The sequence below is a fragment of the Scyliorhinus canicula genome, chromosome 1 (genome assembly GCF_902713615.1).
Source record: "Scyliorhinus canicula chromosome 1, sScyCan1.1, whole genome shotgun sequence".
Taxonomy (NCBI): Eukaryota; Metazoa; Chordata; class Chondrichthyes; order Carcharhiniformes; family Scyliorhinidae; genus Scyliorhinus; species Scyliorhinus canicula.
The window spans coordinates 288,003,403-288,019,045 of NC_052146.1; the positions used below are offsets into that span (position 1 = coordinate 288,003,403).

The window sequence follows — 15,643 nt, forward strand, 5'->3', positions numbered from 1 at the left end:
TTGAGGAGAATAACATAGATGCATTTAAAAGGCAGACAGGTGAACACATGTGAGAGAAAGGAGTAAGTGGATATAATGATAGGGTTGGATTGGCTGAGAGAGGAGGATCATGTGAGCATTAACACCGACGCAAAACAGCTGGACCAAAGGCCCATTGCTATGTGGTAAATTCAATGAAAATTGATTCAGGTTGTTCTTGCCAGAGGCTGAAAGACTTGCTGCATGCTCTGTCTCAAGCTCTGCATTTGCCAATTAAGGATTCTGGGAAGCCGTTTAATCAGACCAAAACCTCGAATAGGTGTTGCACAATATTGTGACACACTTTCCATCAGTGTGAATAATAGCAACGCCTAATGCATGAACTTGTCAGCAAATTATAACGAATTAAAGAAACCAATGCCAATCAACACGGTTAATAAAAACCATAAGAAAAAGGTTAGATAAATCTTCTCTCGCAAACTTTTATTCTCATTTCGTTATCTTTATCGTTGCAATTTTTTCTATTTTTGGAGTTTTTGTCGCCATATTCGCATTTCTCTGCTGGTGTCATTGTGTTGGCAATCACACCTGCTTTCACTGTTAACCATCTTTCAGAAGGCGAAGGCAAGGCAGCTGTGGCTTCAGATACTTGATATAAATCAGAAATCATCATGCCTTCCTCTGCTGTTTATGGGCAAGTCACAGGGAGGTATTAAGTTATCCAGATTCCCAGAAGGTTGCAGATGTGATTCCTGGTCTGAGCTGCGTTAGATAATGTCAGTAATGTAACGCTCCTGTGGATGTTATATAACATGGTTTATATCACAGCACCCTCCTCTTGTGTTTATTGCTGTAGAAAACTCAGTGCTCCAGAGGTGTGGTACAGTGGGCTGGATTCTCCAGCCCTGCCACCAGTAAAATCTTCCGGTTCTGCCAAAGGCGACCCGCCCCACCGCGGCGGGACGGCCGAGCCATTCAAAACTCCATGGACATCGGCAGAACCGGAAGACCCTCTGGTAACCAATGGCGAGCCGACTTCGCCGCTAGAAAACACGTCATGGTGGGATTGGAAAAATCCCATCCTTTGGGCAAGATTTACTGGCTGTACACTCCGACGGGAAATTCCGGACCCACACCGGTGCACAGGACTCCCGGCGACGAGGGGTGCTGTCACCGGGAAATCCCGTTGACAACTGAGGGATCGGTAGATCGGTAGATCCCACTGGTGGGCTGCCTCCGCCGCCAAAATGCACACAGCGGGGTAGTCGGTAAATCCCAACTTTATGTATGTACATGTCTACTGCATACATGTAATACAGTATTTACCTTGAAATTAACTTCTGTACAGGCAGAAATCTATTTTGAAAAATGTTTCCGGCAATGCTTACTCACCAGCGTTATGTTTTGTTTTTCCTTTCATGACAATAGTGAAGTTCCCTCCTAACTTAGTGAATATCCATGTTAAACACCCGCCTGAGGCCAATGTACAGATCCACCAGGTTTCCAGAGTGGACAGTTCCTCCTTGGGACAGAAGGTAAATGGTGTCAAGACGAATCAACAACAGATCTCTTACCGTGTTCCGAATCCTTCAATATCCCACATACCGAATTCTGTCTACACTCACCACCAGCAAGTTCGCACCCATCACTACCCCATAACGCAAAGCAAGTTAGGACGCTGCTTCCAGGAAACTGCTGGTGCACAGGTGAGACACTGTCGGCTTATTGCTTGTTTCTTTGTTAACTTCGCAGCAAACTTGCCATTGACGGGTTGAGGTATTCAGTCGCAAACCTCCAAGATAGACACCACACAAATGGACCCTTAGGCTCCTTACTGGCCGGCCAAACAACATGACAGAAATAAAGGATTCTGTAGTGCCTATGGTCTCCATCAGATGCCACTATTATATGAACTAATTATTGCATTCAACTATAATTGCTAAGTCGTGCTGTAGACATCTGGAGGCAGAAAATGGTTACTCCACCAAAATTGCAACACCTCACCTTCTTAAAACTTACTCGTTAAATTGGGAGCTGACTAAACTGCAGATTTCTGAATGTTAGGTCTTTAACTGTGGAAGGCAGTGGTTTGAGGGCATAATGTTAGAAAATGAGTGGCTGATACATTTATTTCACAAATGCCATCTTTATGTAATGCATCGTCTTGTAACCTTTCAATCTGTTTATTCGGTTAATCGGCTAAGTCTTGGGGTATTTCACCATCTACTTCTAAACATGTTAGATTCCTGTTAAGTTTTAGAACAAACTTTCCATGTGCTATGTGGACCATGAACGATTTCTGTTAAGTTGATGCATTTGATCTTTGGCATGTTTAATCGCGCACTTCGGCCAGTTTATGCAGCTGATATGAATATTCAAATGGGTAAGATCAAGAAGCCATTTAATACTAACATTTTGGCTGGAATTTTGTTTTTTTTTGCTGGTGGTGGGCTTGGAGGCAGGAAGGGCATTTCCTTGGTTAAGGTGGTGCATTCTGGAACCTTGTTGCCTTCCTGCCTCTGCCAGAATTAAGTTCTGGACTGAAGGGCTGAAGGTTTAGAAATCACTGATTAGTGAGAGCCCATGGTCAACCTTTCTATCCTGCTGCCAATTAAGGCCAATTAGTGATCACTTAATGGCTCATCCCACCGCCACTGGTATTAATCCAGCTGCAGGTGGGCCTGTTGCCATGACAGTTAAAACCTGGCAGCCAGCTAGTCATCTCAGGGGGTGGGGTGGATCGCTTGATCAACGGTCTGATCACAGGACTGGGCATAGTGGGGCGCTACTGAGAACCAAACTCCCCTCTCCCGTCACATTGCCTACCTGTGGCTTGGGCCTGCAGCACCAGATCGCAGTGCCCCTCCTTTCGGCTGCAGTCCTGGCCTCCTCAGTGGCTCTGCCAAGCACAGGAGCCACCAGCCTCTGATTGGCCGGCAGCTCTCAGTGGGCATGACTTCTGCCTCCGGGGTCTTGATTCCAGCGGAAGGACCACTGCTGGCCTCATCACTGCCTGATTGGCTTGCAGTTCGGCAGGCCTTCCCGAAAAGAGGTCGCGGGGGTCTCTTACCAGCTCTCCTGCCGGCAGGCAGGACCCTCGCTGCCTCAAGATCCCTTCCTATATTTTATGTCGGGATCAGGAGCTTATTTTGTGTGACTTTTTTTGCACAAAAGATTTAGATAGATTTTTTTTTCTTGTGTGAATGCAGGTGGCTGCAATTTGTGTTTACTGGAACTCGATCTCCAATCCTGCCCACTAATCCACCTCTCACCACCTTATAAAAATGTTCTCAAAATTCATCTCCTCAACCAAGCTTTCAGCTGCCCTAATCTCTCCCTTCCTGGCTTATGTTTGTTTTCCTTACACTTGTTTACGAAGTGGTGAGGGGAAGAGCGACTTAACAAAAAATTACTGTTGCTTATTTTCACCCTTAGTGTGAACAGTTAATACGTTGTGTGGTGAAATTATGTTTTACTTTTATTTTCCCTCTGTTCTGCTGAAGGAGAGTGAGAAAGAGAGGGTGTGAATTTATATTCCACGTTGCTCCGTGCTGTCAGCAGTGCTTTTACACCTCCGAACTTTGAAACCTTTCTCTAGGTTGTAGCTCGACTTCACTGTTAATTCTCCCATCGCAGACCGGGTTCCTTATGAAAGGGAGTTAGAACGGAAGCACTCATCCGCAGTGTTTGCACGACGTATGTTAACTCGATCCTCTCTTAATTTCCACTCAAACTGGGAGATGATTCCTCTTCCAAGAGTGAAATACTGCGGATGCGGGAAATCTGAACTGCTGACAAGCAATATGCTCGGCAGATCAGTCAGCACCTGTGAGGAGAGCGACAAAGTTAACATCTCAGGCCCGTGATCCTTCATCAGAACAGAGGATTCGCCTTGATGTTCCTTCTTGACTTTCTTTAGAGTCCTAAGTCTCGTTAAGTAAACTTGCCTCAGATCCTTTCTCTGTGAACGATCAACCCAAAGCTTTTAGAAACATAGAAAATAGGAGCAGAGGGTGGGTTAATCGACTCATCGAGCCTGTTCCGCCATTCAGTGTTGCCAAGGCTGATCCTCTACTGCAACGCCATGTTGCTGCTCTCCCCTTGATGCCTTTGGAGTCTAGAAATCTATCTGCATCCTTCTTAAATACGTTCAGTGACTTGAGCCACAACTGCTTTCTGTGGCCGAGAGTTCCATGGGTTCACCACCCTCTGAGTGAAGGAATTTCTCCTCATCTAAATGGCCGACCATGTATATTGAGACTGTGACCCCTTATGCTAGAACCCCCAACCAGAGGAAACAACATCCTTACATCCAGTGTGTCCAGCCCTATGTTTCGATGAGTTCCTCTCTTTTATTCTTTTAACCTCCTGTGAATGCAGGCCCAGTCGACCCAATCTCTCCTAATCCGACAATCCTGCCATCCCAGGAATCTGTCTGGTGAACCTTCACTGTGCTTCCCTCTGTGGCAAATATGCCCTTTCTTAGATAAGGAGACAAAAAAATGCACACAACACCTCAGATGTGGTCTCACCAAGGCCCTTGCTCCTGTACTCAAATCTTCTTGCAATGAAGGCCAACATACCATTTGCCTTTCTAATTGCTTGCTGCATCTGCATGTTTGCTTTCAAAGACATATCCAGGTCTCTTTGTGCATCAACATTTCCCAATATATCACAAAGGGGCTGGTTTTGCACAGTGGGCTAAACAGCTGGCTTGTAATTCCCGTACCGGCCTCCCCGAACAGGCGCCGGAATATGGCGACTAGGGGCTTTTCACAGTAACTTCATTGAAGTCTACTTGTGACAATAAGCTATTATTATTTGAATAGTACTCTGCCATTTTGTTTTTCCTACCGAAGGGACAACTTCACATTTATCCACGTTACACTGGACCTGCCACGCATTTGCCCACTTACTCAACTGCTCTAAATCGCCGTGAAGCCTCTTCACCACTCACAATCCCACCACGTTTTGTGTCAGCAGCAAGCTCCCTAAGTTTTACATCATAGATACAGAGATACATAGAACATGCAGTGCAGAAGGAGGCCATTCGGCCCATCGAGTCTGCACCGACCCACTTAAGCCCTTACTTCCACCCTATCCCCATAACCCAATAACGCCTCCTAACCTTTTGGAAATATTACATTTGATTCCATCACCCAAATTGTTTTTTTTTCTTTAAAAAATTTTTTTTAAGAGTACCCAGTTTTTTTCCAATTAACGGGCAATTTAGTGTGGCCAATCCACCTACCCTGCACATCTTTGGGTTGTGGGGGCAAAACCCATGCAAGCATGGAGAGAATGTGCAAACTCCACACGGACAGTGAGCCAGAGCCGGGATTGAACCTGGGACCTTGGTGCCGTGAGGCAGCAGTGCTATCCACTGCCCCACCGTGCTGCCCCATCACCCTAATTGTTGATAAATACTGTGAATAGTTGAGGCCCAAGCACTGACCCCTGTGGTACCCCACTAGTCACCACCTTCCACTTCAAAAGAGATCTATTTGTTCCTACTCTATGTTTCATGGCTGCTAACCAATTGGCAGTCCATGCCAGGATATTACCCCCAATCCCATGCACTTTAATTTTTCACACTAACCTCACCTCAGTAGAATCTTAAAAATAAATTACAAAGTGACATAGTGGTAAAATCACTCCACTACTGGTGATGGGACATAATAACCTGGGGACATGGGATCATGGCAACTAAGAGGAAAGTTAAAGGACAGTGAAGGAAGAAACTCACTGACTTGTGATTCATATAGTTTTATTCAATAAAATGACAGATTCTGACATCACTTGTGCGGCAAACAGACTTGAAGTATTTTCTTTGCTTTATCAACACGTTCCGCAGCTTTTACAATGATTCATGTTCATCTCGAAGGCCTTTATTTCGAACACTGTCCCAAGGGACTTCACGGTATGAGGATCAATAGGGAGGGCAGTGGGTCAGGGTTGTTAAGTTTCAAGGATGGATTTGAATGTGGGCTGGATGAACTGAAGGGGTTGTTTGCCGTTGGTTCCACTGGAAAACTAAAATTAACTTCTGCGTTGTTGACTATTTGCAGTGCGGGAAACCTCTTCCTGGCCTTTCAAAGCAAGAAGATTGCTGTGGAACTGTGGGTACTTCCTGGGGTTTTCACAAATGCCAGAAATGTCCCAAGAAGCCGTGTAAGTACATTTGTTTGTTTTAAGATTTGTAAACAGTGTCATTGCTGGTAAATGTTGACAAACTGCTCTTGTGGACACTTATGTATTTCCCCCCCTCAGGAACCTGGCAGTGCCCACCAGTGCCATCTGGGCACCTTGGCATTGCCAGGATCCAGACTGGCTATGCATGGGTGTCCAGGGGGCACCAGCAGTGCCCCCCAGAGGGTATGCAGCCGGGGGCCTCCGATCCCCTGGGAGACCCTCACGACTGCCATTCCGTCTGGTCGCTGTTTGTGGAGACTCATACTGAATGGTACTTGCCCGACATCTCTGAAGTGAAGCAGATAGCTCCCACGCCTTGGATACCTCGGGAATCTGCACATGAAAGTGAGACTAGCTGTCCCGCTCTAATGTGCAGATTTGCTAAAATATGATCCCACCCACAATGGACAGGATTTACATCACAACGTCCCGCGAGATCGGGTTAGACTTGGCGCGGCGTAGTGAGCAGTGTAGATCCTGGGACTGGTGTCTCCTGGCTTCGATCGGCCTGGCCGCGCCGCAGCCTTTCGGGCGCAGTGTGGCCGTACAACTACGCCCAGTAATTTATTTATGGGGATTGGCATATGAGGGTTATCTTAAATCCTTAAATGGTATTTTTTTTTAAATTACTTTATCTGAGTTACAAAGCCAGAGCTCAGCGTGCAGACCGGGGCAAACCCCTAATCCAGCTCCTTGCCTGCTCCAAAAACCAATTCAAATTGAATCCAATTCATTGTCCCCACAAGAGAGACGTACCAGATCCAGGCATTACACCCGACCTCACGCTCACCTTATCCAAAAGGCCGAGAAGCGATCTTAAATGGTGTTAATTAGACTGACTGCCAGCAGTGGGTTAAGTTGTTGGCACGCTCTCCTCTTGAGTCACGAGGTCTGAGTTCAAAACCCACTCCAGGACTTGAGCACAAGAATCAAGACTGAGACTCCAGTGCTGTGCCGGGCTAGCATTGCACTGTCGGACGAGGCATTGAGCGAAGGCCTTACCTGCCCAGGTTGTGTTAAGGAACCCATGGCACTACTTTGACGAAGAGCAGGGGAGTTATCCCGGGTTAAAGCAAATGACTGCGGATGCTGGAATCTGAAACAAAACAGAAAACACTGAACAATCTCAGCATCTGTGGAGAGAGAAGGGAGCTAACATTTCGAGTCTAGGTGACCCTTTGTCAAAGCGCCAGGTTATCCCTGGTGTTTGATCAATATTTATCCCTCAGTCAGTATCACTAAACTGATCATCTAGTCATTACTGCTTGTGGGAGCTTGCTGTGCGTAAATGGCTGCCTCGTTTCAGACATTACAACAACAAGACTTCAAAGGTTCTTCATTGGCTGCAAAGTGTTTTGAGTCCATTGGTTGCGATAGGCACCATATAAATGCACACTTTTGGTTTTGGTAAGTGGGGGGGGGGGGGGGGGGGGAGGGAGAGAAATAATAATAATTGCTTATTGTCACAAGTAGGCTTCAATTAAGTTACTGTGAAAAGCCCCTAGTCGCCACATTCTGGCGCCTGTTCTGGGACGCCGGTACGGGAATTTAATCGGCACTGCTGCCTTGTTCTGCATTACAAGCCAGCTATTTAGCCCACTGTGTTAAACCAGCCCTGTTTTCATGCGCTTAGAACCATCCTCATTGAACAGAATATGAAACAAGCCCTTACTGTCAAAGGGCTATGACTCATCTTTCATTCTCACTCCACAGTATAAATATTTCTCACATTCTCTGACTCTTAGCTTTGACAAAGAGCCATTGTACTCGAAACGTTAGCTCTTTTCTCTCCCGACAGATGCTGCCAGACCCGCTGAGATTTTCCAGCATTTTCTCTTTGGTTTCAGATTCCAGCATCCACAGTAGTTTGCTTTTATCCTTACTGTCAATACTCTGGCCAGGCGAAATTGGTTTGTGCTGACCTGAGCTTTGAAAACAATAACCAGACAGTAATCGCGACCAAGTCTAAATTATTCAGTGAACGTATTTTAACGTATAAATGTGATATTGTTTCCCTTGGAATCATGCAAAAGCCGTGAAATCCGACAAGACATTTTCTGAAATGCGAAAGTACACTTGGCATGGCACATGATGACTCGACTGCATCTCAAGACTTTTGTTTACATTGGCAAATTCAATCGGGGGGGGGGGGGGGGGGGGGGGGGGGGGGGGGGGGGGGGTCACCACGATTTACATTGATGAGGGGAGGTATTTGCTGTGATCATGCTCCTCTGATTCACTACTTTTTATTGAAGAGAACTGCTCGCAGCAACTTTATTTGAATCCTTTCCAGGCGGCAGTGTTTGTTGTCCATCTGTTATTGCCCTTGAACTGAGTAACTTGCTCGGCCATTTCAGAGCGGCAGTGAGGAGACAACCATTTTGCAGTGGCTCTAGAGTCAGAGGGAAGCAACGACGGCAGATTCCCTCCCTTAAAAAGACACAGGTGAACCAGATGGTTTTTTTAAGCAGCACTCGCTGATGGGTGTCATGGCGACCATTGCTAACTTTATATTCCTGATTTATTAGATGAATTTAAATTCCGCCAGCTGTGGTGGGATTTGAACCCATGTCCCACCAGAGCATTAGCTTGGGCCTCCGCAACTCCAGCTACACCGCCATCTCAGTCAGCACTCTGCACACGCTAATTTACCGATTCATTGCCACGGTGACTTCAGTCTTCGGCCCGTTTTAAACGAATGGGCAGAAGAATGGGGCAGCACGGTAGCATTGTGGATAGCACAATCGCTTCACAGCTCCAGGGTCCCAGGTTCGATTCCGGCTTGGGTCACTGTCTGTGCGGAGTCTGCACACCCTCCCCGTGTGTGCGTGGGTTTCCTCCGGGTGCTCCGGTTTCCTCCCACAGTCCAAAGATGTGCAGGTTAGGTGGATTGGCCATGATAAATTGCCCTTAGTGTCCACAATTGCCCTTAGTGTTGGGTGGGGTTACTGGGTTATGGGGATAGGGTGGAGGTGTTAACCTTGGGTAGGGTGCTCTTTCCAGGAGCCGGTGCAGACTCGATGGGCCGAATGGCCTCCTTCTGCACTGTAAATTCTATGTAATTCTATGTAAGAGATCAGGCCAGGCAATCAAACCCACTCATCTGATTTCTCTCCAGCCAGGTGAACTCTGAGCAGCCAGGCGCAGCTTTGCCTCCCTGTCTGATGATGTTGGTAACCTGTCAGAGTAAATGCTTTCGCTTCTTCCCTTCTGGCACCAAGTCCTGTTAGCTGGAAATATATCACCGACTGAATACAGGTGCACTGCCCCTGATTGGCTGGCAATTCGCTTGTCCGGTGCCCTTGACAGTGCCCCAAGGAATTTCACAGCTCATGCAGCACTCTTCAACACGTAGTCATGGTTACGATGAAGGGAAACACCTAACCCATTTCCACGCAGTGAGAACCTCCCCGCGCAGACATCAATGATAAATGAAGAGATGATCTGTTTTTAATGATGTAGGTGGAGGAATCAAAGCTGACTTGCATTTACGTCACCTCTTCCAGAAGCTCAGGATGTCCAAGAGTGCTTTACAGGCCACTGAAATTCTTTTTGGAGTTTAGCCATTGTTGTAACGGGGCACAACAAGATCCCACAAAGAGCAACTGGAAAAATGAGCGGGTAATCTGAGGGATAAAGACTGGCCAGAACTCCCTGTTCATCTCGGGAGAGAGGCAGAGAGAGAGAGAGAGAGAGTGCCATGAGATGATTCTCATGTACCAGAGATGGCAGACAAGGCCCTCATCCAAAATGCACCAACATTGCAGGGTGCAACACCTCCTCAGTACCTCAGTGAAGTGTCAGGATTGTACATCTAGTCCTCTGGAGTGTGGCCTGAACTCATAACCTCCTGATTTAGGAACACGAGGACTACTATGGAGTCAAGGCTGACATAGCGTACTCCCAAGGTGACCTGCTAGATGTAAATCTACAGCAGCACAGTAAGTTTTCCGGTTATGTTCTTTTACAATTTAGGGATTGAAACGGGGGCACAGGCTGGACACGTTACTGCCGCTGATCGCCTTCTCCCTCCTCTCACTCAGTCCCAGCTCACTAGCCCTTCGTCATGGTCCTGTTCCCTGGTACAGTCGAGAAACTCAGTGGAAAAAGAAATGGGTGGACAGTTTTCAATCCCTGTGCGGCCGCTCTCTTTACTCAGTTGAAGTGTTGCAGTTTGATAGGATGTCAGAAGCCGGGGCCAGTGCCTGATAGGAAATGCGCAGCAGAAAAATCTGAAGACACACGTATTTTGTCTCTTTGCTCTGTGCTTTATTTTGGTGCCCGGGGCAACTTCTGAGATTCAGGAAACAGAAGAGAATGAAAAGAATACAATCTCCATTGGTCCCTTCAGCTCCAGTCCTGGTATGTTAATGAAACCCAGATAGCTGAACATCTTGGATATCCAGCTGAACAGCAGCCTTTCAATAGAGCCTCATTTGTACCTGCAACCCAATGACCTTTGACATATCTCGTCCGTAAGATAGTTCTGATTTTCAGGTGTAGTATTGTCAGGGTCAGGAGCTCGCGCCTAAACAAATCCTGGGCTTTAACTCTAAACCAACACATAGTGATTTGGAAAGCTCATCAGAAATACTCCCTTTCCTCCCCTTCAGTTGCTCCCCCTTCTGAGGTATGTCTTCACAGGCCTCTCCCTGGCACCCCATCCCCCCACTCAAGCCGCTAAGAGGAGAGATTGGATGGGTTGGGGTTATTTTCCTTGGAACAAAGGAGTCTGAGAGACGACTTAATTGAGGTGTACAAAATTATGAGGGCAAGGGATCGGCTGGACAGGATAAAATTGTTTCCCTTGGTGGAGAATTCTAGAACCAGGGTGACGTACCATCAATGACCACGAGACAAAATGGTGAAACTATTGAGGCTCTATTGTGCTCGATGTTGAGCCTCCTGTAGCTGGAACCAGAATGGAAGCAGTGCAGGAGAGTGTACACTTTTATACAGCGCCTGCTGGGAGGAGCCAGCAGGCTGGGATTTACTGTATGAACTGTAGTACAGTGGCAGTACCGTAATACACGTAGTGTATGACCAGTGGTGTTTACCACATTCACCCCCTGTATAAAAAAGAGTCCAGTGGGTTTGAAAACAACGTTGCAGGTTGAGTCTGTCGGGGGCTTTGACCCTCTGCCGCGATCACCTCAGTCCTGGTTGTGGTGTGGGCGCCGATGTGGGTACCTGCGACTCCGGGAGCATGTTGTCCGCTCCTTCTTCACCCAGTAGTGGATCTGGTGAGGGGACGGATGCTGCTGGGGTGGGGGCTGCGGTGAGAGTCGCTGGTGGGAGGGTGAACGGCGCAGGGGCGGGGGAGGCAACCGGAGGGGGAGGGGACAGTACCAGGTCGTGGGTTGTGGCGGTTGTGGATGGGGAACCAGCGGGTGCCAGGTCCCGGAGGGAGACTGTGTCCTGTCGCCTGTCATGGTGTGCCACATAGGCGTACTATGGGTTCGCATGGAGGAGGAGGACTTTTTCGACAAGGGGATCAGATTTGTGGCTCCTTGCATGTTTCAGGAGGAGGACGGGCCCAGGGACTGTCAGCCAGGTTGGGAGCGAGACCCCGGAGGTGGACTTCCTAGGGAAGGCAAACACACATTCGTGAGGGGTCTCATTAGTAGCAGTGCACAGGAGCAACCGGATAGAGTGGAGCTCTTGCCAACGGGAGACCGGGAGATTCCTAGACCGTAGGGCCAAGAGGACGGCCTTCCAGACCATCGCGTTCTCCCTCTCCACCTGTCCATTTCCCCGGGGGTTGTAGCTGGTCATCCTGATTGAGGCGATGCCCTTGCTAAGCAGGAACTGACGCAGCTCATCACTCATGAAGGAGGATCCCCGATCGCTATGGATATAGGTGGTGTATGACAAGTGGTGTTTACCACACAGGGGACATAGATTCAAGATAAGAGGCTGAAGGGGTAGAGGGGACATGAGGAAGAACGTCTTTACACAGGGTAGTGGGAGGCTGGAATTTGCTGCCCGAGTTGGTGGAGGCAGAGACCCTAAAGTCTTTTAAAAGGTACCTGGATCTGCACCTTAAGTGCTCTAAGCTACAGGGCTATGGACCGGATGCAAGAAGGTGGGATTAGAAAGGGCACCTGGGTGTCCTAAGGCTGGCATGGACATGATGGGCCAAATGGCCTCCTTCTGTGCTGCAACTTTTGTGTGATTCTATGAGGTTATTCATCAAGTGTGAACTGAGACACTGTGCACATTAACAAGCAATTCCACTATGGGAAGTATCGTGGCACCATCAACTGTCTCTGGGAGGCGGGCGGATTGTGGGAGATTCAGCGATGGTAATGCCATTGAATGTCAAGGGGCAATGGTAAGATCCTCTCTTGTAGGAGATGGTCATTGCCTGGTACTTGTGTGGCACGAATGTAACTTGCCACTTGTCAGCCCGAGCCTGGATAATGTTCAGGTCTTGCTGCATTTCGACATGGACTGCTTCATTATCTGAGGAGTTACGAATCATGCTGAATATTATACAGTCATCTGCAAACATCCTCACTCCTGACCTTATGATGGAAGGGAGGTCATTGATGAAGCAGCTGAAGATGGTTGGGCCGAGGACACTACCCTGAGGAACTCCTGCAGTGATGTCCTGGAGCGGAGATGATTGACCTCCAACAGCTACAACCATCTTCCTTTGTGCCGGGCATGACTCCAATCAGCGGAGAGTTTTCCCCCTGATTCCCATTGACTCCTGTAGTTTAGCTAGGGTTCCTTGTTGCCATATTCGGTCAAATGCTGCCTTGATGTCAAGGCAGTCACTTCTGGATTCAACCTTTTTCTCTATAGAACCTATATTATCTCTAACTACCGCCCTGATGTCACCCTTAATTATCGGTGCTACACCATTTTCCTTACCTTCCTGCCTGTTGTTCCGAATAGTCTGATATTCCTGGATATTTAACTCCCAGTCGTGACCATCCTGCAGCTATGTCTCTGAAATGGCCACTAAATGATACCTATTTGCGACGATTTGTGCCGTTAACTCATTTATCTTGTTTTGAATGCTACAAACATTCAGGTAAAGTGCCTTTATGCTGTTTTAATACCTTCTTTTTGAATCTTAACACCTCCATGAATAACACCTCCTGAGTTCTTCCTTTTATCCAGTTTCATAACTTTTTTTTAATAAACAATTTTATTGAGGTAGTTTTTGGCTTTGTAAAGTTACAGACATCAACAGAAAGAAAGCCAAAAAGGCAAAAATGTGCAAACATCCACGTACATTCAATACTTCAATCGTAACATACTGCACAAGCCCGCTCCTCTCCCACCGGTACTACCCGCCATTTTATCCCTCCTACTCTACTCTACTCTACCCCCCTCCCCCCCCTGCTGACGCTCACTCTCCCGCAAAGAAGTCAATAAATGGTTGCCACCTCCGGGCGAACCCCTGTACATATCCCCTCAAGGCGAAGTGTACAGATCCCCTCAAGGCGAACTGTACAGATCCCCTCAAGGCGAACCCTTTTTCATAACTTTCTACATGCTAACCTGTTGCTTTGCTTCCCATGAACCATTTTACTTCCCGTAGTGTTACCCCCCCCCCCCCCCCCCCCCCCCTTCCCTGAGATGAAGTCTGTTTTTCTCTCGTTGGTTCCCTCCCCACCTGCTGCAGTCCCAGTCTAGCAGCTATGTCCTTTCGGACCCAACCAGCTCGGTCTGTGGTGGTACTACCGAGCCACTCTTGGTGATGGACATTGAAGTCCTCCACCCAGAGCATATTCTGTGCCCTTGCCACCCTCAGTGCTTCCTCCAAGTGGTGTACAAAACGGAGGAGTACCGATTGATCAGCTGATGGTGGCCGGTACGTGGTAATCAGCAGGAGATTTCCCGGCCCATGTTTAACCTGAAGCCATGAGACTTCTTGGGGCCCAGAGTTGATGTTGAGGGCTCCCAGGGCAATTCCCTCCCGACTGTATACCCCTGTGCCACCATCTTCCTTGGCCATCAAGTCCTGGGATGGTGAAATTTGAACCCCGAGCTTCTGGCACAGAGGCAGGGGCATACCCACTGCACCACAAGACCTCAGACTACACATTTAAGCATAGTAAATGCTAACAGTTCGTGGATGGATATGTACATGATATACATCAGCAGATAGCATTAGATTCACATAAACACTTCTAGAATATTATCTTCTCTTTATCAGGGGAACCTCTCTGAGACACAGTACCAATGACCTTATTCTCTTATGGTTAATGTTTTTTAATGTGGTAATCGAGCCACAGACGAAAACCTCTGCACGGCTCATCAAACATCAGAGTTCACCAGGGAATTGCTTTGACAGGCAAGGGGTACTTTTCAGGAAAAGTATGTCTTCAATTTCCTTCTCTTAATTGTCTGATATTTTACACAACTACAGGGATTGATTGCTTCCTGCATTTGACATCAGGTCAATCGCTGAATTGGGGCGGAGGTATAATAGCACGGAATCGCTCCGTCAGTTTGGAGGCCGATCTAATTCTGTCCACCATAGCCGTATGAGCTTTGCTTGTTTTTGCTGCATGTTAAAGTGTTAACCATAGACCGAAGGGCTGTTCACTGCAATATTGATTTTACTGAGTGGACACTGTGTTCATTGAAGGCATTGTCGTAACGAGTTGGAAGGATTGATTTCTGCATTCAGTCACCTGTTTGTGCAGCTAAATGTATCAAAGTATAAAATGTTTAAAAGCTAAATGTCACTTATCGTTCCTGTTCCATCCTGCTCCAGGCAGCTAATGATGTCCATTGTGACCGTTACCTCACGGTAACAGACCTGTTGCTCTCCAGTGCTGCTTTGTTGGACAGTCGCTAGTTCCAGCTTCCATGTTCTGGTCTATAATTTTCATTCAGTTGAAAGAACTTTCATATTTCGTGATCTCTGCGCTGTTTTCAGTTACGGTTATTCACAGAGTCATAGAATTTACAGTGTAGAAGGAGGCCATTCGGCCCATCGCGTCTGCACCGGCCTTCGGAAAGAGAACCCTACCTAAGCCCACACCTCCACCCTATCCCCGTAACCCCACCTCATCTTTTTTGGACACTGAGGGCGATTTAGCATGGCCAATCCACCTAACCTGTACATCTTTGGACTGTGGGAGGAAGCCGGAGCACCCGGAGGAAACCCACGCACACACGGGGAGAACGTGCAGACTCTGCACAGACAGTGACCCAAGGTGGGAATCGAACCTGGGACCCTGGAGCTGTGAAACAACTGTGCTAACCACTGTGCTACCGTGCTGCCCTCAAGTCAAGTATTGTGCTACATTCATGAGTGTTGGGCTTGATGTTTTTGTTGGGTGGTGTAAACAAAGTTCTCATGTTCAAGGGGTAGGGGGTTGTACTTGGGCAGAATCTGTGATGCCTTATTTGAAAGTGGGACACACTGAACTATTGAGGTGGGTTTTATGCACAGAACACTGATGTAGAAGTTGGGTGGTGAATATTTTTTGCACCCCTCTGTGCC

General features: G+C 47.6%; 1 protein-coding gene across 7 annotated transcripts in view; it reads left to right on the top strand.

Moving 5' to 3' along the window:
• Positions 1 to 15,643, top strand: part of ltbp1 (latent transforming growth factor beta binding protein 1) — a 424,359-nt gene that overhangs the window by 149,924 nt on the left and 258,792 nt on the right. For all 7 annotated transcript variants that reach the window (XM_038814844.1, XM_038814856.1, XM_038814865.1 and 4 more), the window contains 2 exons: positions 1,408 to 1,685; positions 6,048 to 6,150. In XM_038814844.1, the coding sequence (XP_038670772.1) occupies positions 1,408 to 1,685; positions 6,048 to 6,150 (381 nt within the window). The remainder of the gene's footprint in view (positions 1 to 1,407; positions 1,686 to 6,047; positions 6,151 to 15,643) is intronic.